This window comes from Dicentrarchus labrax, unplaced genomic scaffold (genome assembly GCF_905237075.1).
Source record: "Dicentrarchus labrax unplaced genomic scaffold, dlabrax2021, whole genome shotgun sequence".
Taxonomy (NCBI): domain Eukaryota; kingdom Metazoa; phylum Chordata; class Actinopteri; family Moronidae; genus Dicentrarchus; species Dicentrarchus labrax.
This window is the reverse complement of record NW_026136711.1, coordinates 21,820,509-21,843,388: the sequence shown is the minus strand read 5'-3', so window position 1 is coordinate 21,843,388 and position 22,880 is coordinate 21,820,509. Positions and strand designations below refer to the sequence as shown.

The 22,880-nt window shown below is 38.6% G+C and overlaps 2 protein-coding genes across 2 annotated transcripts in view; both read left to right on the top strand.

Moving 5' to 3' along the window:
- Nucleotides 1-2,178: 2,178 nt before the first annotated feature.
- Nucleotides 2,179-8,684, top strand: ptgis (prostaglandin I2 (prostacyclin) synthase). Its single transcript, XM_051415436.1, has 10 exons — nt 2,179-2,346; nt 3,032-3,155; nt 3,564-3,739; nt 3,847-3,993; nt 4,107-4,219; nt 4,336-4,517; nt 6,643-6,805; nt 7,117-7,298; nt 7,722-7,873; nt 8,360-8,684. The coding sequence occupies exons 1-10, from the start codon at nt 2,276-2,278 to the stop codon at nt 8,517-8,519; spliced, it is 1,470 nt and encodes a 489-aa protein (XP_051271396.1). The 5' UTR covers nt 2,179-2,275; the 3' UTR covers nt 8,520-8,684.
- Nucleotides 8,685-9,758: 1,074 nt separating this feature from the next.
- The window catches only part of kcnb1 (potassium voltage-gated channel, Shab-related subfamily, member 1), a 33,297-nt gene continuing 20,175 nt past the window's right edge, over nt 9,759-22,880 (top strand). Inside the window, exons 1-2 of the mRNA XM_051415435.1 lie at nt 9,759-10,190; nt 12,619-13,274. Of these exons, the coding sequence (XP_051271395.1) occupies nt 12,666-13,274 (609 nt within the window). The 5' untranslated portion in view covers nt 9,759-10,190; nt 12,619-12,665. The remainder of the gene's footprint in view (nt 10,191-12,618; nt 13,275-22,880) is intronic.

The following is a 22,880-nucleotide window of genomic DNA, read 5'->3' as shown; positions in this document are numbered from 1 at the left end:
AATTTAGGGTCATTAACATAATAACACCATCACGGCTGAGACGCTGCCCCTATTGGCTGGTAGTACTGCCGGTCCCTTCCCTTCCTTTGAGAGATGTCTAAATGCTACATAGGGCCTGTTTGTACAGCATTAGATAGGCTAGTGGATATGTCCCTTACAGCATTTTATTCAAACACTTTGATGATAAGGTGTTCCAGTGATTTTACTGTTTCATAGTGTCAGTAATTCTGATATAATTTTGACATTGGAATTACCTTTATAGAGCATAAAAAACATGGTTACTGTTGTCAGTAACAGCATTGCCAGATGAAAAGTTTCAAGTTTGTTTAGTAAAATGTAAAATGAGATCTCATCTGCCTACAAAGCCATGCAAACACACACCTCTAACCTCCTCCTTTACATTCAAATTGTGTGTATAAAGATCAAGCCAACAGGCTATCATAAGTTCATCTTATCAGGTTTGCTATAACTTTCTATTATTTCTATCATATTTTGTATAATATTGTCGGTTGTGTGTGATTGTGTGTGTGTGTGTGTGTATGAACTTTCACAACATAAAGGCACCTCTCATTTGCATCACTTTGCCTTTATAACATTTCACATATTTCTTTGTCTTTTATATCATTTTACTGTTCAATATTTTGTTGAATATTAATTATTTTTTGTGTAAAATACAGCATTCAGCCGGATCGATCAGGAATACTGGAATTGTGCAATAGTAAGTACCAGGAATGTGTGTGTTTATAGCTAACGTTATATCCATTGTTCGTATACACACACACACACTAGCTGCATGACACAGTGCTTTTTGCCCATTCGTGCACATTTCAGTATAAATGTTTGCTGTAGGAACGGAAGTTTCCGGCTGTTGTAGCTACTCCGGTCAGTTAGTGAAGAGCACACGGAATGTTAGCACTAGCTACAGGCTAGCGGCTCCTTATGACTGTGGAAAGCCCCTTAAAGTAACTAACGTTACTCATTTAGTGCCAACAAAGTACGACAATGTCGTGAAAGGCTTCATTTTCACTTATCTTATCCTTGTTCCGCCACTCTCATTTAGCAACAACATGGTCGTTGTTATTTAAATAGTCCTTGTTTTTTTTTGTAGTTTAACTTTACTGTGGTTAGGGTTGTTAAACATATCACTGTCTTATTATCACTGACATTCCTTATGTGTATTTTTAGAGCTAGTTATTAATTCATGCGTGTTAATTTGCACAACAAAACCCCCCAAAATGTCAGCACTTAAGTTATATAGCTACCTGCAAGCTCCGCCTTATTGACGTGTTGAATAGTATCTTTTGTTCTGATTTGCATTTTCAGTAACAAATCGTACTTTTCTCCTGCTGCTGAAAGATGAGTCTACTGTAAGGGCATGACTCCCCTCTGCTGGCAGTGGACACACCAAGCAACAGGCTAAATATAATGTACCATAGTGCTTGCACCAGTCCTGTACAGTGAAACTCTGCTGCATATGTCATAAGAATCATGTTAATGCTGTTATCACTTTTATGTTCATTGTTTTTAATTGACATGCATTAGTTGGGTTATATAATTGTTTTTATTTTAGTAAGTTTCTCATTCTCTAGTAAGAATGATTAGTCACAGTATCACAGTAGGCTATATGAGGATACATTAAATTGAAACCAGTGACAGCTCATATGTGTATTTCAGAGTTACTTCAGAGTCAATTAATCACTAGTATCAATGTCGCAGACGACGTCATCAGTTGATGCTTGTGCCTGTGACTGTCTCTAAAGTCATTGTGAGGGAGGTAAAAATAGATATTTCACAATGTTAAAGAGACATTGACTGTTGTCATAGAAACATTTCCTAAAAACTGAACTGCACAGTATGACAGCCACCAAGAAATATGTGTCCTGACATCACTGCTTGTTTCACTTAGTAAAACATGAGCCCCTTTACCTTGATGATGTCAGTGCTGTGAAATGTTCTGGCAGGTGACTTTTCTATGCACTATGTAGGAAGTATCAAAGGCATTATTTGATGTTAACTAAGCTCTAAATAGTTTAAATGTTTAAATGGTGTTTTGAATCATTTCAGTCTGTGTTACTTGCTCAGGATGCAGTGGTTTTTGTGGCGTCTGTCTGTGTCTGCTGTATTGTGCAACACTTTGTGTCCCAAGCCACACCCTTCCACACCTCGTGACAAATAGTTGTTACAGTTGAACTGGGCTCGAAGATATAACAGAGCGGCCAGCAGCTATGGAGTAAATTGTCTTCAGGACAGAACAAGTATCAGACTCTCCAGAAACATGTTATGGACAATATTCTTACTACTCAATGGATTGCTTATACTAGTTCTCCTTTACTCCACTCGCACACGGTAAAGCCATTCATTGATATGTTGATATTTGCTTGTTTGATAGTTTGTCAGCTATAAACCTCTTTCTAACATTATCATAGTTTTACTTTCTTTATGTGTGTAAATGAATGTTCTTCAGGTAATTCTGTTTGCAGGCTTGCTTTTCTTGAATTGCCCCATGAGGGACAAATAAAGTATTTTGAATATTATTGAACTGAATCTGCAGATAGCCAATTTTTAACAATGGTGCATTTCATAGATTGTAACAGAATGAGTCTGAAGGTCTGCAAAATACTGCAAAAGCATACTTTTATAATGTATTTTAGAAAAGCTTTACTATTGTTATTTTACTTAAAAGTTAAGTCAATTTGATATTAATTTATTTGAATATTTTATCAGAATATCTCTTCATTCAAATATTGATATTATCTGACTAATAGACTGAACAACGCTGACTGTTAAACGCTGATACTCCACATTTAGTTTTGTCTTTAAACAACACAAGATAAAGAAGTATAAAGCACATTTTTATGGCTTATACTGTGACTTGTGCTTTTCAACCACACAATAGGAAGCTCTTATGACATGACATGACTTAGATTTAACTGCAAACCTGTTGGTTGAGATTCATGAATGAATTCAAGTTACACACCCCAACTCTTATCACATTGCTGTCATTTTAATGAGTTTCCTTATACCTGAACAGGAAGAAAAATGAGCCACCTCTGGACAAAGGTTTAATTCCATGGCTGGGTCACGCTCTTGCATTTGGAAAAGATGCTGCAAAGTTTTTGGCCAAAATGAAAGAAAAACATGGGGATATATTCACGGTAAGTTCTGAGAGACTGTGTGTTGTAGAACGTTAATCTCCAAATATGAGAATTTTCAGGAGGTGAGGAGCTCTATTTACTGTTTGAAGATTTGATTGTCAAAAATATGTAAGGTAGGTTTGAAATAACAGGGTCAAAGATGTTTTGCATAAAGAAACAAGAAAACTGTAAACCGAGAACACCAAAAATGCTTTTAATCTGAATATATGTAAAATGAGTACTGCAGAATGCACCCATTATTTTTCCAATGGAGAACAAAAGTTTCATTCAGTAACCCTTCTAGCAAAAAACTTCACATAGCTGCAGATTTAAAGACAAAAACGTATACAATTTTCTTTAGAAGAACTCTCATAAGAACTGAAATTGAAAACAACAAATATTGGAATAACTAAAATGATGTCCTCCCAGGTCCGTGTTGCTGGGCATTACGTGACGGTGCTGTTGGACGCAAACTCTTTTGATGCCGTGCTGAATGACACAGTCTGCTTGGACTTCACTCGCAGCAGAAACCAGCTCCTAAAAAGGATCTTCAGTCTGCAGCTGCCGAGCATGAAACCTGCAGCAGAGAGAAAATGGATGGAAACGTAATGAATGCATTTTTTAAATACAGACTTCACGGTTCACTAAATGAGGAGAGAAAATGTTTTAAATGAAAGTTGCAAATCTAAATATGAATTTATTATTTCCTCAGGCATTTTCAAGGCCTCCATCTTTTCAAACTCAGCAGTTCCATGAACACTCACCTACAGAACCTGCTGCTGAGTGACCAGAAAGGCTGCAGCCCTTCAGAGTGGAGACAGGATGGACTCTTTAGCCTTTGTTACAGCCTGCTCTTCAGGTATAACACAGCTTTTTAACCTCACAAAATACTGTAAATTTAATAGTGTAAGTGTTTATACTGCAAGGTGCGGCAGTATATTTGAATATTTTTAACTTTACTTCTGTGTTCAGGGCTGGTTATCTTACATTGTTTGAGAGGAAAGACAACACTTCTACAGTCTACAAAGAGTTCCGCCAGTTTGACAGTCTTCTCACCAAACTGGCTCGCTGCTCACTCAAACGTGGTAAGCTGCACAAAAGTGAAACAAAATACAATCAATACTTTAAATTTCCTGTCTGACTGCATGTCTACCCAGTACAGAAACATATATGTATGAATTTATGTCGGATATCTTTACAGGGGAGGGCAAAATAGCCAACTTATCCCGGGAGCGACTGTGGGAGCTGCTGTCGCCAGACTGGGAGAGCAGAGAGTCAGAGTCAAACTCCTGGCAGCAGAGCTACCGCCATTTCCTGCAAGAGGAGGGAGTAGATGCAGAAATGCAGAAAAGGGCTTTACTCTTGCAGCTATGGACTACACAGGTGAGGTTTATTGTCTGCCTCTCTCTCTCTAACACACACACACATACACACACACACACACACACACAAACCAGACCACACACTAATACCAAAACATACAAACTTTCCACACCCTGACTGCGTGCTAGAATTCCTCGCCAAGGTGCTCAGCCTGCCAACAATGCAGAAGTAAGAGGTAATGGATTCCTCTCTGCCAGCTACTCATAGATACCTGTCTGAACCTGTAGAGCAGAGTTTTGCCAGTTTTTATCAGGTGAATCAGTTTCTGTGACATTGAGGTTTACTAATTACAGGTTAATACAGTGCGTGAAGGAATTGTGTTAGTCAGCTGAAGTTACTTCCTCTTTTCCGCATCGTTTCAGGCACTTAACTGTTCTGTCAGATTTACTGCTGACTACAGTGCACTGGAGTTGTGGTCTAACCTGTAGGCATAGGATGTTTAAATACAGTATATAAAACACTCTTGGGATAGTTTGTCTTTACTTTGGATTAATCCCTAACTCTTAATAAATCTTCATGTCAAATGTTATTCTTTTCTTTAGTTTCAAATAGCTACAGTGCCCAAAGTGCGCAATATTGACCCATGAGTGAATACAGAATTGTTGCTTCCTCAGCTCCACCTGGTCCAGAAAAAGTTCAGATCAACATGGTGTCATTGCTCTGTGCTGCCAGGTGGGGGAGATAGCAGGCTGTTTCATTGTCTTCACTGTCTGCTCTCATATGCTACATTTTAACAGTGATAGCTCCAGCCCTCTGACAATCTGTCAGTCTCGCTGGAACAGCAATTGTTCACCCAGTCACACCAGTGTACAGTATTTAAGCAAGGAGAAACCCTTTTGCCAGGCCACCCACTGCGGGCTCTCTCAGAAGCTCTTCTGGTTTGGGAAAGACTGAGTATGTTTGTTTGTGCTTTATCATGTCTGCTGGGATATTGAAGCACACAGTCTCAGTCTGGAAGGGGGAAACTGGAGCAACACTGCAGAGAATAGAGGGATTAGATGTGAGAGTAGTGAGACGTGCTACAGTGAATATGGCTTATACATGTTTTACAGGCAGACTGAGATATTTCAGAGCCTGATGTGAGGATTTCACTAAAGACACCTACCACTTAATCATGGACCCTCCTGCACATGTTGGTGTTGCTGTTCTCTTTCCTTTTGCAAACAATGGAAGTTATTTACTGAAACATATATCAACTTATTTGGATGGTGATTTAATGTGTTGTGGTGTCTGTACACCCACACTGGTTATTTTAATGTAATGGAGAAAGTCACTGTGTTGAAAATCAATCAAGTTTTACCCTAAAGAAGTAGTTTTATATTGAGTTACAAGGGTTCAGCTGAGAAGACTGAAACCTTTCTCAAGTCTTATACACTAAATATTTAACTGGAGCCAGCAGCAGGGTGGCTTAGCTTAGCATAATGACTGTAAACAGGGGGAAACAGCTAACCTGACTCTGTCCAAAAGTAACAAAAATGCCTACAATATATCTCATTTGTTTAATCCACAAAAACTGAGGTGTAAAAACTACACTACAGTAACCACATGTATCACACAGACATGCATGTGGTATCAATCTTCTCATATAACTCTTGAAGCATATTTTAAGAAATGCCAAAGTATTACTCTAAAAATTCATAACCGGCTGCTGTTAAAGTAACCAGACACATCATTATCTGAAGCATCAGACCTAGTGATCTGAAGATCTAAGATGGCAAAAAAAAACACATTGTGATGCACCCTTAGTCGCTTTGGGCCATTTGCCCTGGTTGTCAATGGAGAGTTGACCTGAGATGTGCAGAGGTAAGAAGAACAGCTCCCTTAACCCACAGCAATTACTGTCTGACAGGCTCAGGTGCCTCTTCCCGAGAGGCTGACAGCAGTCTCTACAAAGTGTGGACTGATTCACTGTCTTCTCCTCATATAAGTCATATTCAGACAGCATTACAGAGAGCTGAGAGAGAATATTAGTTGAAATATTACCAAAAGTAAAGTCAGACGTATTTCTATGATATAGACATTTAATGTACACATATACAAAACATACACTGAATTTTATTCAGTTTTTCCTACTTGTTTATATAAAAGCTTGAGTCTGTGCTTAGTTGGGTGTTACTTCTTTCAGTGTAATGCTGGACCTGCTGCCTTTTGGCTCCTTGGCTTCCTGCTCACTCACCCTGAGGCCATGGACGCTGTTAAATCAGAGATCAGTCGCCTTACTCTCCAGGACACTTCCCTACAGCATCCCCACATCAACCCACTGGAAGCACACAGCACACCTGTGCTTGGTACGTAACAGCTGCTAGCAGCCTTATTCACTTGAGCTCTTCCAACTTGGGGTTTAGCCACTCCAGTGAGATGGAAACAAAGGCTCATTTGACTTGTTGGAAATAACAAGATAAGTGCAGCATACCGAAGCAATGACAGTGACAATAAAAGTTTGACCTTTGATTCAACTAAATAATGATTGCCTTTTTCATATAATCACATCTGTGCAAATATTTGTACCTCTCCAAATTACGCTTGAGGGTGCTGCTGATTTAACACACGCTGACACCCGTCTGACATCATCCACTTTGCTGTCCTTTCCATTCTGCAGATAGCGTTCTGAGTGAGACCCTACGGCTCACCGCTGCTGTAATGATCAGCAGAGAGGTGGTGCAGGACAAGATCCTGCGCATGGCCAGTGGACAGGACTACCACCTCCGACGGGGGGACAAAGTGTGTCTTTTCCCTTTTCTCAGCCCTCAAATGGACCCACAGATACACCAAGAACCACAGGTACTTTTGTGTGCAGGCCCAGAGTGTACTAACACAGCAACATGAAAATACAACAGTTCCTGTGATAAGCATTGGAAATGGAGCCTCCATCATCATTGTACATACACTTGTGTACCTTCATTGTGATATTTCTAAGCCATATTATGGTGCACAGGATTAAGCAGTGTGTTTTAAATCACTGATGTGAAATGCATCCTTTGGGATAAGCTGCTAAATGACTCCAAATTACACAACTAGTTGACTAGCAAGCGAGCGAGATCAATTCCCAATGTTTACACTGTTTGTTTGTCTTCAGTGGTTAGTGGTGATATTTGCATATTATTTTTTAACAGAAAATATGTATTAGGAGACACATGATTGTAATATTATAAGGCACGCATCAAACTCATTCCTTCATTTTTTTTTCTTGTCTCTTCTGAACAGATTTTCAAGTATGATCGCTTCTTAAATGATGATATGACAGTGAAGGATAAATTCTACAAGGATGGGAAAAGGCTGAAGTACCATACCATGCCCTGGGGTGCAGGGAGAAACATGTGTGTTGGGAGAGAGTTTGCGGTTACAGCCATTAAACAGTGAGTGTAGAAATCCTTTTTTTTTTTTTGATTTATATCTTTCCATGATGTACACTCACGATCAAAGCATTTCCTGCAATTTCATCCTGATTACCAGACCAAACCAGCAAAATCCATCTCCACATAATATTCCGCCTGTTATCGTTTCAGTCCTACTTTCATGTCCTCTATCATCATTAGCAACAAGCTGTAATATAGTAATTGCTTATACTCTGTAGTGAACTGTACAAAAGAGGCTAAGGGCAATAGAGGACAGTCAGTTGGGAGAGTCATATCTAATTACAAAGGTTAAAGGTCAATCCTTGTAATCTTTAACAGCTGGTTACTTAATATTGATGTGTAGACTGGGAATCAGTTTTTTTTTTGTGGCATTTTGCTTTTTTATTTAAACCTGCCTTTGCTCATATTAATATTGTCTAATGAGTCCTGTTTATCAGTGGCTGGTGTGTCGCCTGTTCTAAAATACTCTGCTGCTTCTGTCTGTAGATTTGTGTTCTTGCTCTTGACCCATCTCGATCTGGAGATGTGCGACCCGGAGGCAAAGCTACCACCAGTTAATCCCAGTCGCTACAGCTTTGGGATGCTACAGCCGGATGGAGATCTGCAGGTCCGATACAGACTGAAGAGGACACAGCATGAAATGTAACTTGATAATTTGATTAACTGTAAAAAGAAATTTGGTTTGATAAACCTTTTAATCGTATGTACTTTTGCACTATTTATTCTGTTATATTTACTCAGTGCATCTATATATCATATTTAAATGTGTTTGTTATTAATATTTTCAATAAAAAAGGAAAAACAAAGTAAACCTGACACATTTTTGACTTCAAATTGCCTTTGGGCTCCATCTAGTTGAAAATTTGTAGGCTAAAGTCCCCCCTCCACTCAAAAATAGGATTTACTTATAGTTTCTCCACTTAGATGTTTGACCTGCAGAACGATGTATGTGCAGAGTTTGACATGAGCTGCTTGAAGAGAGGACGTTGGGAGGATTTTGTCTCATCACAGCTAGTTTGGAAGCATGAACGTCCAGTTTGCAACTCACAGAAATGTACAAATACCGTGTGAATGGACCTAAAGAGAGAGTTAAGTGGGAGGCATCTTGTATCTCCCATCAACACTAAATATACATATTCATAGATTATGTATCTTTCAGTGAGGTAAAGGGGGATTTATTTTGTTTGTTTTTAATGTTGACTCTTAAAACATGTCTGGAAGGGATCGTTAACAAAATGCGGGATCAAAAATGTTGAGTTGCTTCTTATGTGTAAATGGTAGAAGAGTTAATTCACCAATAAGTGCATTTACTCAAGTACTGCACTTAAGTACCGTACAATTTTGAGGTCCTTATACTTTACTTGACTTTTCCCTCTGTGTGCTACTTTCTGCTCCTCTACATTTAGATGGAAAATTTCACATAAATAAAACATAGGCTTAGAAAAAACAAAGCACTGTTAAAGATGGAACCAGAGGTTCCCCCTTTTGGCTTGTAACTGCTTACAGAAAAGCCGAATGTGAATACTCACTCTACCACTTCTTATATGTATATGGAGATAAGTGGAGGGCACACCTATACCCTCATCTAATGAAAGCATTACATTGACTTATGTCCCATATTAGAAGGTTGTTTAAATCCTTTGCTCTAAACACTATCATTGATTTTTTTTTTGTTGGCTCTGTGCCTTCAAATCACATGACCTGAGATCATACACAGGCCTATATTTATCCATCATTCTATGTGCACTATCATTACATCATGCTTTTCTTTTCATCTTTATGAGCTGACAGTATTACACCCTGGTTTTAACACAACAAGAGAAACAGACTTGGGCACACAAGTCTTGTTTTTACTATACACCCAGGCGTCAAGGCGCGGTGCTGAAAGAGTTAAAGAGATGTGGAAAGGAGCTTCTGAGCTGCCATGGATCCACCTTCAGAGAGATGCGGCGCCTGCCTCCTCACACAGCTGACTGGGAAACACAGGTAGTCTGTCCGAACGGGCTGTCGGCATACTTGTTGATCTCCTGGAGAAACAGCGGTGCGATATGCGGAGCAGGAAGCCGGCGGGGAGGCAGTAGATCGTGCTGAGGAGGATCTCTCTGCCATGTCGGAGGCGGCAGAGGAGGGGGAAATGGATTGGGTTAGACCCTGGCAATAGTAAACCAATAACGGCGCCTCCTTTTTTTCAAAAAAAAAAAAAAAAAAAAAAAAAAAAAATGCTACTGCTTCATCTCCCGTTTGTGCCAGCGGTTGATCGTTCACAGAGCGGTGCGTGCTGGTTTGATTCAGTGCAGGATGACAACAACTCACTACGGTATTTTTTTAAAGCTTATTTCCATTTTTGAATCATATGTAACCTATCATTTGTTATAGATTAGCCAATCAGTGGCATGTGTGGGATTACTCTGCTTTAAAACTGCACCAATATGGAGCAGGCAGCCTTTGAAAAAACAGAGAAATGCTTAACGATGGAGCGTTTGCATTCACAACATTGCAGTTGTAAATGATTGAATATCCCTGAGCTTATTCTCATTCTCATTTTATCTGCGCAGTGTGTGCACAGGGGGAAATACTGTTTGTTTTAGTGGCGCGTTTAATGCTGAATTATTTTATCGAAGCCTTGAATTGAATGAAACAGGAGGGTGGAGGCTCCTGCAAATTAACATTTCTTCCTCCCCGCAGCCTGTTACTGCATGTCCAGAAGCTGACATAACACTGTCTACATCCTCAATACCACATTGTCGTTTCATATTTTGTGTTGTATGTGTAATGCATGTTGACATCTTGCTTAGGCCTAATTGTGTTTGTGTCTAAAAGTATTAGAAACTTTGTGTGACAGTGATCAATGGTCACATCTGCAGGCCCGAGGTGATGTTGTTGGGCTCCAGACATAAACAAAATGAACAGCGTGTAAAATGTAACAGCTTGTGTCGCCGTCTACAGTCATAAATGGATAAAAAAAAAAAAATTAAAAAAAATGTTGGGCTCTCTGTCAGGAGAAGGCGCAGGTTATATATATATATATATATATATATATATATATATATTGTCGTCTCGGAGTCAGCCCTCCCTCCCCAAGGGAGCTCGCCGTGATTCAGGGAGTGAACAGCGCTTCCTGGTGTTTCAGCACCATTAGAGTGGACAGCGCTCACTTTGTACCACACTCGCCACTGTGGTGTCTGTCCTGCGTCCCCACCCACAGCTCTGTATGGGCGGCACAGCAACCAAAACAACCCAAACTAGCTACTACAGATAAATCACAAGAGAAGTTTTGTAATTAAGTATTTTATGAATGGTAATAATATTTAATCAGCCACTACAGAGGAAATAATAAGTCAATGCAAGTCGGTTTTAAAGTTTTGGTGAGAGGTCGTTGTGTTCAACAAGGTGTTTTTCCATCAGCTGATTACAGAAGATGTTATTTTAAAGCTATTTGTCATGGTTCCCAAGTATTTTTTCTTTCTAACCCCAAATCGAAATCTATGATTCTGTGGACTGCTATTAGGTGTGAGTCATCTCAAGAATCCAAATCTGAGGGTATATTTATTGTTGATTAAAAAATTCAAAATGAATCTAATTAGCTAATATGATAACAAAGTGATGAGTGAAAATCCAACATTTCTCTGTCCAGGAGCTGTTTATACCAGTGATGTTCCCTTTTTGGTCCTTAGGGCCCTGCAGCTCCATGCTGGGTTTCAATCTGCGTACGTTTTAAAGCAGTTAGATAAAGTTTTTGCGAAATGTCGTGGGAAATCAAATTCAATGAAGTTTCCATCCTGGTTGAGATGATGACAATATTAAGTCAAGCTTCCATTTTTCCCCTCTTGTTAACTCCTGATACTGCATGCATGAGTCATCTCAAGAACCCCCATCTGAGGGTACGTTTATTGTTGATTCAAAAATAATTTTTAAAAGATAGTACTATATTATGTGATAATAGTAATTCATAGTGACATTTCCAGAGATAATAATACAATTTACTTGTTAATTATTTTTATTCAGTGATATTCTCCCTGCGGTTTCTTACTGGTTTTCACTGGTTTAAAACTTTTGGTGGGAACTTTTTTTTTCCTTTGTTAACTCCTAATAGGTGGGAGACATCTGAAGACTACAAAAAGAAATTCAAGGAGGACGTGATATCAGTAATCAGTGGTGAAATATCATGAAATAATAATAATAGTAATAATACATTTTATCTGTACTTTATTTCGCTGTCCTGGAGTCTTTTAAACCAGTGATTTTCAATTCTGAAAAGAAGTCTCATCAAAACTCCCATCTAATTGTACATTTTTTGATTAAGAAAAGAATTTAGAGAAGAATTCATAAAAAAGAATTCAAATAAAGTGATTCTGCAGCTGTGGTGATAACAGTAACAGGAATTAAATACCCTGAAACGATAGTATACTTAATCTATCATTTATTTCACGAGCCTTGAGCCCTTTATTTTGATTTTTTATTTTGTAATCTGGTCTTCAGGACCCTGTAGTTCCTTGCCAATTTTCTAGCACTCTAATGAGGAACTAGCATGACAAACCAGGTAGAGGCAGGGTTGAAAAACGCTGCTTGAAATCAGTGGTTTCCAATCTTTTTGCCTTGTGACCCCTCATCACAGACATAATCTGGTTGGTTGGACGTTAAAGATTTTTTAGAGGCCTGAGGAGGCAAAAGCATCCAATGAGTCTGATGATTGATCTGGGGATAAAGAGTACTAATGATTTCTTTTGTTTTTCTGAATCCTTTAGATACAATAATGAAAGAAAACAGGAAAAACTGTAGTCCATAGCCCTGGATGTTTGCTTCCTTCCTCGAACCTAAAGTCATCATGGAGAAATCCTTGACGGAGTTAAACAAAGCTGGCTCTCGCTCAACATCATCCCTGCCACCTGAACCGGTGGACATCATTCGCAGCAAGTCATGTTTTCGCAGAGTCCGGCTGAATGTTGGGGGTCTCCCACATGAAGTCTTGTGGCGAACGTTAGATAGACTACCACGAACACGTCTGGGAAAGTTAAGAGATTGCAACACCCATGAATCTCTGATGGAAGTGTGCGATGACTACAACCTCGAGGAGAACGAATACTTTTTTGACCGACATCCAGGGGCGTTCACGTCAATTCTGAACTTCTACCGCACGGGTAAGCTGCACATGATGGAAGAGATGTGCGCCCTGTCGTTTAGTCAAGAACTTGACTACTGGGGCATTGATGAGATCTACCTGGAGTCATGTTGCCAGGCGAGGTACCACCAGAAAAAGGAGCAAATGAATGAGGAGCTGAAAAGAGAGGCTGACAATATGAAAGACAGAGAGGGAGAAGAATTTGACAACACTTGCTGTGCTGAAAAACGAAAGAAGCTTTGGGACCTCCTGGAAAAGCCCAGCTCATCTGTTGCAGCAAAGGTAATTGTCATTGGATGTTGGGTGTAAGAGATGAGTCTGTGATTGGCCCATGGCCATTTCTGTCTTTGATTATCCCCTTACTGGGATGTCTTGACAACCATTGGATGGATAGCCATAGAATTCCACACACATTAATATCCCTCTTAGGATGCATTCTGATCCCCAACATTTACTCGAGTGCCATCCTCAGATCCAAATTTCCATTTGTCCAGTAGTTGTTTGTGAGCATGTTAGCATGCTGACATTAGCATTCAGCTCAAAGCACCACTTTGCCTAATTGCAGCCTCACAGAGACGCTAGCATGGCTGTAGACTCTAAGTCTTGTTTTACAGTGTGTCATACTTTGACATATTGATATATGACATAGTCGCTCTCCCAAGGCAATTAATGTGCGTTTGGATATTTGTGAGTTCATTTTGAAATGAACTAACATGTGATGTTGTACTGTTGTAGTTGTTAGACAACAGAATCTTTATTTATAAGCTCGCAATAAAATGCCACAACCGTTATGTGATTGTGCACTGTGTTCTGTGTGGGTAACGTGTGGCAACCAAACATAGATAATTGCCATTACTTACAGAGGAAAACAAAAGTTTTGCACCAGTGAAAATTCACCATGGGCTTTTTAGACCTACTAACACATTTTAAAATCCATTGACAGTTGCACAAAATGGGTCAATCAGGACACCTGCGTGTTGTGCTTTGGTGATTACTTCCAAGTTTGGAACACAAAGTAAAGAATGGAAATTAAAGAAAAAGCCAGTGGATGTGATTTATCAATGCGGGATGTGTGAGCTATTATCTGCCATTATCGCTGTTCAAGAAGTAGAAAAAGCATGTCTTAACAGTCAGATGTGTTTGGTAACAGTGAAAGTGGCTTTCTGGATGCATCGCTATTAACCATCTCTAAAGCATGACACAAGGTTCATTATCTGTATTTCCTGTAATGCTCTTGTTAATCCATTGCTATATCACTATCTCACTACACTAAACATACTATATCTGTTCGTCACTACAGAAAAAAAATACTTTTAAACACACAGATGCCCAAATGAAAATCACCCAGGCACGCACTCTGACCTAATGTACCAATACATCACTTAAAAATCACTTAGCTGACCTCGCTTGCTACATTAAAATACATATTTGACTCTTGAAGAAATTTCTTTTGGTTTCATTCTGCTACTTGTATGTTTGTGACAACCCCACCCTGCATCATTCTGAGTCAATTGAATCTGAGATATTCTGCGGGAGGCTGGGATATTGAATTATATCTTTGTGCACATGAACAACCAGTCAGAAATTATTTAGGATTGTCTGAGTCATTTGGGTTAATCAATTCTTGGGAGGAGACCTTTTTGATCAATAGAAGGTGGTTATGACATGTCATTAACACACATATTGTAATAATCAACTGGAGCAAGAGAGAAATGTTAGAAAAGCAGAATCAGTTAAGATCACGATTAGAAAGCAGTCAGACCATACAGAAGCTATTTATTAGTGAGGAATTCAGGGAAAAGAAATGTGACAGCACAGCAGCTGCTAGAGTTTAAAACTAATGTTGTTGTGTGTTAATATTATGCACTATTTGGTTAAATAATCATGTAACACTGGATTTTGTTGGAAAATAACGTGCGTTGAATGCCTGCAGTCATAATATGACGTTAAGGTCCTCACCCTACTGCACATTATTTCCTTTCATTCATTCATTCATTCATTAGCAACTCATGATCATGATCACATGGTATGGAGCATAAATAGAATATATAGTAATAACAAAATGAAAGCACACAGCTAGGCTAAAGTACAAAAAATGTTACTTAAACAAGTGAAGGACATTCTTCAAAAAGGCACCTAGTTTACAAATAATTTTACGTTTATCCGATTGTAATAAAAAAATTTATTTAAACATAGATGGAATATTTAAATAATTAGTAGTTCATTATGCTTACATTACATTACATGAGAGCGCTGACTTCTATCAGGTGTGCTCACTTCTTTTAGCTGGGGAAAAACGGCAGAGTTGGCCCACAGCAGGTCCTTTCAGAGAGCCACACCTGCAACTGCACCCTAGGAGACCACAGCAGTGTTAAACATGAGCAGCCTTTGATCACACTTTTCTAGATTGGATTGGAAGGATCAGAGGATGCTGTCTCTTTCCAACACTGTTTTAAGAGGGAGCAGAACGCCTTGTTTGGGAAACGTTTAGTAAATGGAAATGAAACTATTAGTAGTTTTTGCAGGCTGATGCTTTGCGGTGATGATTTGTGAGATCCGTCAGCGCTACCCTACAAACAGACTGAGATGAGTGCTGCGTGTCTGTCGGTGGAATATCGTCTTCATAGGAATCAAAGAGATGTAAAATCAATGTTTATTGTGTTAGAGCTAAGAAAGTGCTGTAGCCTACAAAAAGGAGATAACCACTCCAAGTTGACTGTTGTCTCCATTATCGTATCGTACCCTGATATCTGTGATTTATCAAAATATCACTGGAGAACAGTTTTGAAGTGCTTAACCAAGTTTGGTGCTCTTTGCTTTGGAAAATGACGCAGCAAAGTGCTTATACATATTGCTTCCTGCTGATTTAGAGCTCTCAATAACCACAAATTGATGAGTGGACGCAGTAATTACTGTACCACTAAAAAAGTGTTCATCATCTCTTTGTTTGGCCTCATTATAAGCCTACAGCGGAGGATGGCGGGCCAGAAAAAAGAGGCAACCTTGACACAGCAAGACGCAGAGTTTATCAATTCCTAATTAGCTTAAAAGGGCAATGTGAAACCACAGACCAAATTACTAAAAGCAATGATAGGGGTTGATGTATTGTCTAAGTCATTTTTTAATAGGCTGGAACAAACTGTGGGCTTGTTGAGTGGTCCAGCTTCGACCACAGACTGCCCCAGTCTCAGCTCATCAGCTGTGCACTCCTATCCCGGGTCAGAAATGGAAATGTATGTGTAACAGCCTTTAAACAGATGGTGAATGTTAGAGATGAGCACAAAACAAATGGTTACCAAGCAACAAAAGTATAATTTTATCATCACTGAAGGAGTGGGTACTGAACATTAGAGTGTCTATTTGTGTTTTTGTGTGTATGTGTGTGTGTGTGTGTGTGTCTGTGTATGTATGTGTGTGTGTATGTGTGTGTAATCGCACTTCTACTTAGTTCCTTTATTTTCTGATGCCTACAGAGCAACACAAGGAAGCTAGTAGTAGCTGCAATCTTTGTCAAGATATTCAGGGAAAAATCTAGTGTTGCTGCCTGTGTTCTTTCGGCCCTGTTATCCTTCCTGTCTCTCTTTTTCCTCACTGGCTCATATCTCTGCTTCCTTCCTTCCCTTCTTCAGGCTCCTCCACTATACCTCCGACTAAATGTCAGGGAAATGTCACATTAATTATTCTCCAGGAGACTCCGGGCCAATTTGAAGCTTCCCTCTCTGTGTTTACATTCTTTGTAAGCCACAGCATTGTCTGTCTCTCGCTCAAATCAGATTTGAGTCACCATAAAATAAGATTGTGTTTGACCGCTTGCAAAGCAGGTCTAAGAAAGGCCTTTCTTTCACTGCAGTATAACATTTATGTAATGTAATTTTACAGTTAGTTGGTTTCTGTCATTAATACTGCCAAATATTAGAGGAACTATTAGATTTTTCCCAATCAGGATGCTGAAACCAGTGTGTAGGATTTAGTGGCATCTGGCGGTGCAACCATTTGAAAACAGTTCAGCCTTCCAACAAGCAGAAACAGTAACTGCTGCGAAACTCTGAAGGGCTTGGTTTAGGTTTATGGGCCACATGTAGAAACATGGTGGTTCAACATGTGGCCTCCGCTCTCTCTGTAGATAAAACAGCTCATTCTAAGGTAACAAAAACACAACAATTTCAGGTAATTATACACTAATGAAAATGAAATTATATCATATATATTTCTGCCAATAGATCCTCCTAAATGTTACACACTGGACCAAATAATCCTTCTTTATACTGTCACTTAAAAAAAGTATTAATTTATTAAGTTGTGATGTGAATCTCCGGATTAATCATTTATTTTATTAATCCAGAGATTCACATTTCATTTATTAATGATTTACAGTTTTGAGTACAATTGATTTATACATTTTTACTTAATTTTACAAGCATTTTTAAAAAAATATTTTCCTCTCCTTGGACATCCATTACTGAAGGAATCTGATACACCAAGCCCAACTGTAGATGATCACATCTGAGAGAGTTTTCACTAGTTTGAGCGATAGTTTAACATTTTTCAAGTTTGTTGCTTAGTGGAGAAATGGAATCCATAAATTTGACTTTACACAATTTACAGAAGAACCCAAAGCTGACCATGAATGTTGGTGTCCTTTTTTTCCCTGCATACATAAAACAATGAAGAATTACCAATTCCTGCTCCATCAGTAGGTATTGTGCATCACATGGCAGGTAACAAATTCCAATTATGTTCCTCTCATGTCACACTTAAGATGACATACAAATGCGGTTTGGCTATACTCCTACTCATAAATCAGTCTGCAGCAGAATCCAAGACATGAAGCAACCAGACTGGAATCAATCGCTATTTATGACAGCTGGAAAGTCACAGCCAGTCAAATGGATGATGATGTATAGGAAGTCATAAAAACTAGAATAGACTGCTGTTTCCCAATTCAGGGGCTCGATCACCCAGAGCCTGCATTTCTAGACTGAATATCTCAAGACCAACATTTTGTATCCTATTTTAAAGGATGTTATAAATGCCATGATGATGACACACACATATATAAATGTTAGATCACACACACACACACACACACACACACACACACACACACACACACACATATATATAAATCTGGTCTTAGTTTGACCCTAGAGGAAGACTCATGGTGTATAAGACGAGATAAGATGATTCCCTCCCTGGACCGTTTATGTGCTCAAGAAATTTCATAAGCAGTCTGTGTTTTATGTTTTTGGGTGAAAATGATGTCCTATGTAATTAGACAAAGGGCGTCATTTTAGATGAATTATTATTCATCATATGGGTTCATGAATATCTATGGAATTTTTCATGAAAATCCAGCCAAGAGGAATTTAGTTCCCAATTTAATGGACATCACCATCTCCAACACGCTTTCCAGTATCTCTAGTCATACTCTATTTGTGTAAACAGCAATTCATATACATTAAAAAAAAACAATGTTGGTGAGAGTGCTTTTGACTTACTTAGTCACTTCCGTACAGATATTAGACCTTAATATAGTCATACCCTATGCTAGTTTAGGATAACACAATATAGACTTGTATTCATTGTGATCCTTAATATAAAAGTGGTAACCAGCAGCATACAGTATAAACCAATAGCACTTAGAACAAATATCCTTTGAGTATTTAATAGAAAAAGACCATTAAAATAAAAAATGAGAAAAAAAAATGAGAAAAACAATTAAGATCTGGTGTATGACATAAATAGCATACTATATATAAAAACTGCCACATAAAACATAATCTTGTCTATACAAACATGGCCATGATGATGTAAAACAAAAACACAAACTGTACTGCATATTCATAAACAGACTATAAAGTATATTTGTAATCTCAAACAAAGTCCTCATAACAGTTCCAGGGCACCGGATGAATAATTCAGCCCTGTTGTCATATTTTCTACTATCATCCAACATTTAAGTGCTTGGATAACATTGCTGAAGTTCTTGTTCATTGATTGTGAACATTATAGCCACAGTACATGTACAGTACATACATACAGGCATATGTTGGTGATGATTGCATAATTGCTGTTGGGGCCTGGGGCGACCCCCTTCAATATATGAAAAATTTAAATTTGTTCCTTGCCTCATGAAAACTTTAAGTTGATTTATCACTCTGTTGCTGTGAACCAATCAGGCATATGATCCTTACTGCTGTGTGTGTGTGTGTGTGTGTGTGTGTGTGTGTGTGTGTGTGTGTGTGTGTGTGTGTGTGTGTGTGTGTGTATTATCCAACATGTAGCTGCTGGTTAAAGAGTAAATACTAAAAATACAGAGAAATAAATTGTTTTGTCATTTTAGGGTTAGGGTTAGGGTTAGGTTAAGTGTCTTTGAGTATTTAGAAAAGCGCTTATAAATAAAATGTATTATTATTATTATTATTTAACATTAACAAATAGCAGTACAGATACAGACTCATCTTCCAGATGAACAACCTTAACCATTAGCCATTTGTTATTTATCTTAATGTGCTGATTGCTGTCAATTACCTAAACAAAAGATATAAATATTCCACTTACCCCTAACCTGTGTGTCCCCCTATTGTCTGTAGCAACAGGCTGTACATTTCATAGGCCTTTGTCAGTCTTTAAGCTATATATGTTTCAGGCCAGTACCACAGTGAGTATCATGTATCTCATGTAACTCTCTGGCAGGAAGCTGCAGAGTGACCATGCGATACTGATGTCACAAATTTGGGCTTGATAGGGGATTAGAGGGGAAATAACATATCAGACTTCCCAGGTTATGTGTCCACGTTGTCTAGTTTTGTGAGGTGCAGAGACATAAGCCGGGATCATGTGTACTCAGATTGAGTGCCTCAACGATTGCTTTCATGCCGGTTGCTCTCTCTGCCTGTCACAATGTCTACTCGTCAACAGCAGTGTTTCTGAGTGGTTTCGCCTCTTCTAACTTGTCCTGAATTCAGATTCAAATGCAGCTCTAAAAAATTCTACTCCAGGTACTATGGTTAAAGTTGAAATAAACTCAAAATCTCAAACCTTATCTGGTCCATGTTTCAGTTTTAGCAACAGTGTGCTTAACATATAGATTTATTCACAGGGACTTTTATTTATTTTTAAAAAAAACCAACCAACCCCCCCCCCCCCCCCCCCCCCCACCAAAAAAAAAAATTTTTTTTTTTTTTTTTCTTTTTTTTTTTAAACTTTTTTTTTTTTTTTTTTTTTTTTTTTTTTTTTTTTTTTTTTTTTTTTTTTTTTTTTTTTTTTTTTTTTTTTTTTTTTTTCTCCCCCCCCCCCTCCCCTCTCCCCCCCCCCCCCCCCCCCCCCCCCCCCCCCCCCCCCCCCCCCCCCCCCCCCCCCCCCCCCCTTTTTTTTTTTCCACGTGTTGTTGGGTGTTATATAAAATTAAAATTTTTTTTTTTTTTTTTTTTTTTTTGGGTTTTTTTTTTTTTTTCAAGTTTTTGAAATTTGGTAATTTTATTAATTAAAAAACCCCAAAAACCTGTACATTCAAAGGCTAGAGGGCTGGAGTATAGGAAGCTAAACTGCTGTTTTTAGACTTGGTGAACCTTGTTGACTAAACTCTAACTCGTGGCAGTTGATTTTACCAGCTGAAACTGACAAGACCACATGTTCTTAAACTTGTTTTTATTTGTGTAACTCAGTTAATCTTTTTCCAACGTGTCCAAGAAAGTTGTGAGCCAGAATGTGACCTAACTTTTGGCCAGATGGATGGCGGCACATTGAGGATTCATGTATCTGCTGAGCAATTATGATCATGATCTTATAATGCGGAGAGATGGCTCCCTTCCCTATCCTGCATCCTCATTGCAAATTCATTTGCAAGTCACAGCCAAACAGTTTGACGCACCAAAACTCTGTTTCTATGCCACATTAAAGACGTCCAGAAGATGCCTTTCCTAACATATGGTTAATATGTGTAAGACAGTGGAATAAACTGTAAACATTTAAAAAAAACAAGTTTTATCACCTGATGAAGTTGATATGGTGAACATGTTCAGTTGCCTCTTTACACATCAAGCCGATACAGAGCAACGTTACCTTTCAGTTGGAGTCATATTTCTAGCTACCTAACTAATGTATGTCCAGTATTCACTCTCCTTTTAGTTTTTTTTTTTTTTGTTCTCCACTAACTCAAGTCAAGTCAAGTCAGAATTTATTTATATAGCCCAAAATCATAAATCACAATTTGCCTTTGAGGTCTTTAGAATGTGTACAACATTCAAAAAGAGCCACAGGGCAGATGTGCAATAGATGCTGCACTGAACAAACAACAAAATCACACTATATATAAATATTGATGACAGAATTTTTGATATACGAAGATTACAAAATATGTGAAGAATGTGGATCCAGGAGAATGTTGGGACCTGAGCCATACAACCTCGTCTCAACCATGGAGACGCTCCTGGGGGACGATGATCCAAATCCAAATGTCAGGATGCGGCACCAGTAGCCTGGAGAGAGAGGTTCCCAGACAAGCGATGGCTCTTTAGTTGTTATACACTCCAGTGTGTATACCAACTGGTTGCTAACTATGTCTGCCATTTGGTGCTGGAAAGGAAAACCAGAATGCTGATAATAGAGACTAAAATCCTTAGAGCTGAGGAAAACTTCAGAGTTGTAAGCCTACGATAATCTCCCTCATTACCATGAGTGACTCCTTTCACATTATACATAGTCATTTGATAAATCTTTTATATAAAATAGACAAGACACTTTTATGTTCATACACTTAAATGTACCAAGTTCTTTAAAAATAACAGCCATCAACTGTTTTGTCTTCAAAGCCAGTTGGTTTTGGTTTGATAGCCACAGCAAGAACCACAGATGAAATCCTGAATCCAACTTTTTACTTACTGCTTTTAAAGTAGGCACTTCTTAGGGGAAACAGTCAGTGCAGATGTCCACTAAGGCCTGATAATCCCCCACTTTAACTGTTACAGCCAACAGCCTGCTGGGTTGATTACACAACAGTAGCAGAAGTTTGGCCTGATGGTAACAGTAAGGGAAAGGTGATGGAATTCTCAGTATCAGTGGGTTTCTGTCTGTTGGAATTGTGCATTGCCAACGTTTTGCTACAGGAGATCATTAGATTTATTTCGGGTGATGGTGGCAGAAAGAAAAAACGTCGGGGGGGGGGTCAAAAATCTATCTCCCTCTGAGGAGAATGAATGGTCATGGCAAATTTCACACTGATTCAGAGGTGATTACATTACCACATTGGCAGAGGTAATTATCATTTGGTGTGTAAGAGGTATATTATACGTTGAACCATGAGAGTCCAGGCTATGTGACCAAGGATAGAGAGACGAAGCCACATTGAAGATGATCAAGATTATGACCATCAGTCATATTCTCTTTTCACAGTTTATTTTATAGATATTCAGTTATATAATTGGTTAGTGTTGGACAGAGGTTTTGGAAAGAGTTTTGGACCACTTAGTAGGCATTTTAAAATTGTGCTGCATATTTTAACGCTCATTTACTCATTCTCTAGTGGTTGAGTCGCATTTGTGAGTATTTTACAAGTCATGTCATGCATTTTGTAGTAGATAGTTCAGGATTTGTAGCGTCATCTCAGCTTTTCAGGCTTGTACTGGGAGCACAGCTCTGGTATGTTTCCCTGCTGCAGAATAGGTTCAGTAAAGACAGTTTGTTCGTTTTGCTCTACTTACTACCCCAAAATGTATTTCTGTCTGTTTGAAGACTAAATTTCATACGTGTGTTATAAATAACATAACTGTGGTCAACAATGCTGAAGTTAATGCAAAGAGATTGCACAGATCAGTTGAAAAGAAAGAAAAATGATTTTGTCACTTCATTCCATTGAAATGGCTTTATAGTTGTGTAGTGGATTGCAAA

Excerpts from the sequence above, each read along its gene's own strand:
- ptgis (XM_051415436.1), top strand. The coding sequence starts at position 2,276 with ATGTTATGGACAATATTCTTACTACTCAATGGATTGCTTATACTAGTT. Across the intron at positions 7,299-7,721 it reads AGATACACCAAGAACCACAG|ATTTTCAAGTATGATCGCTT; the intron begins GTACTTTTGTGT and ends TCTTCTGAACAG. Across the intron at positions 7,874-8,359 it reads GCGGTTACAGCCATTAAACA|ATTTGTGTTCTTGCTCTTGA; the intron begins GTGAGTGTAGAA and ends TTCTGTCTGTAG.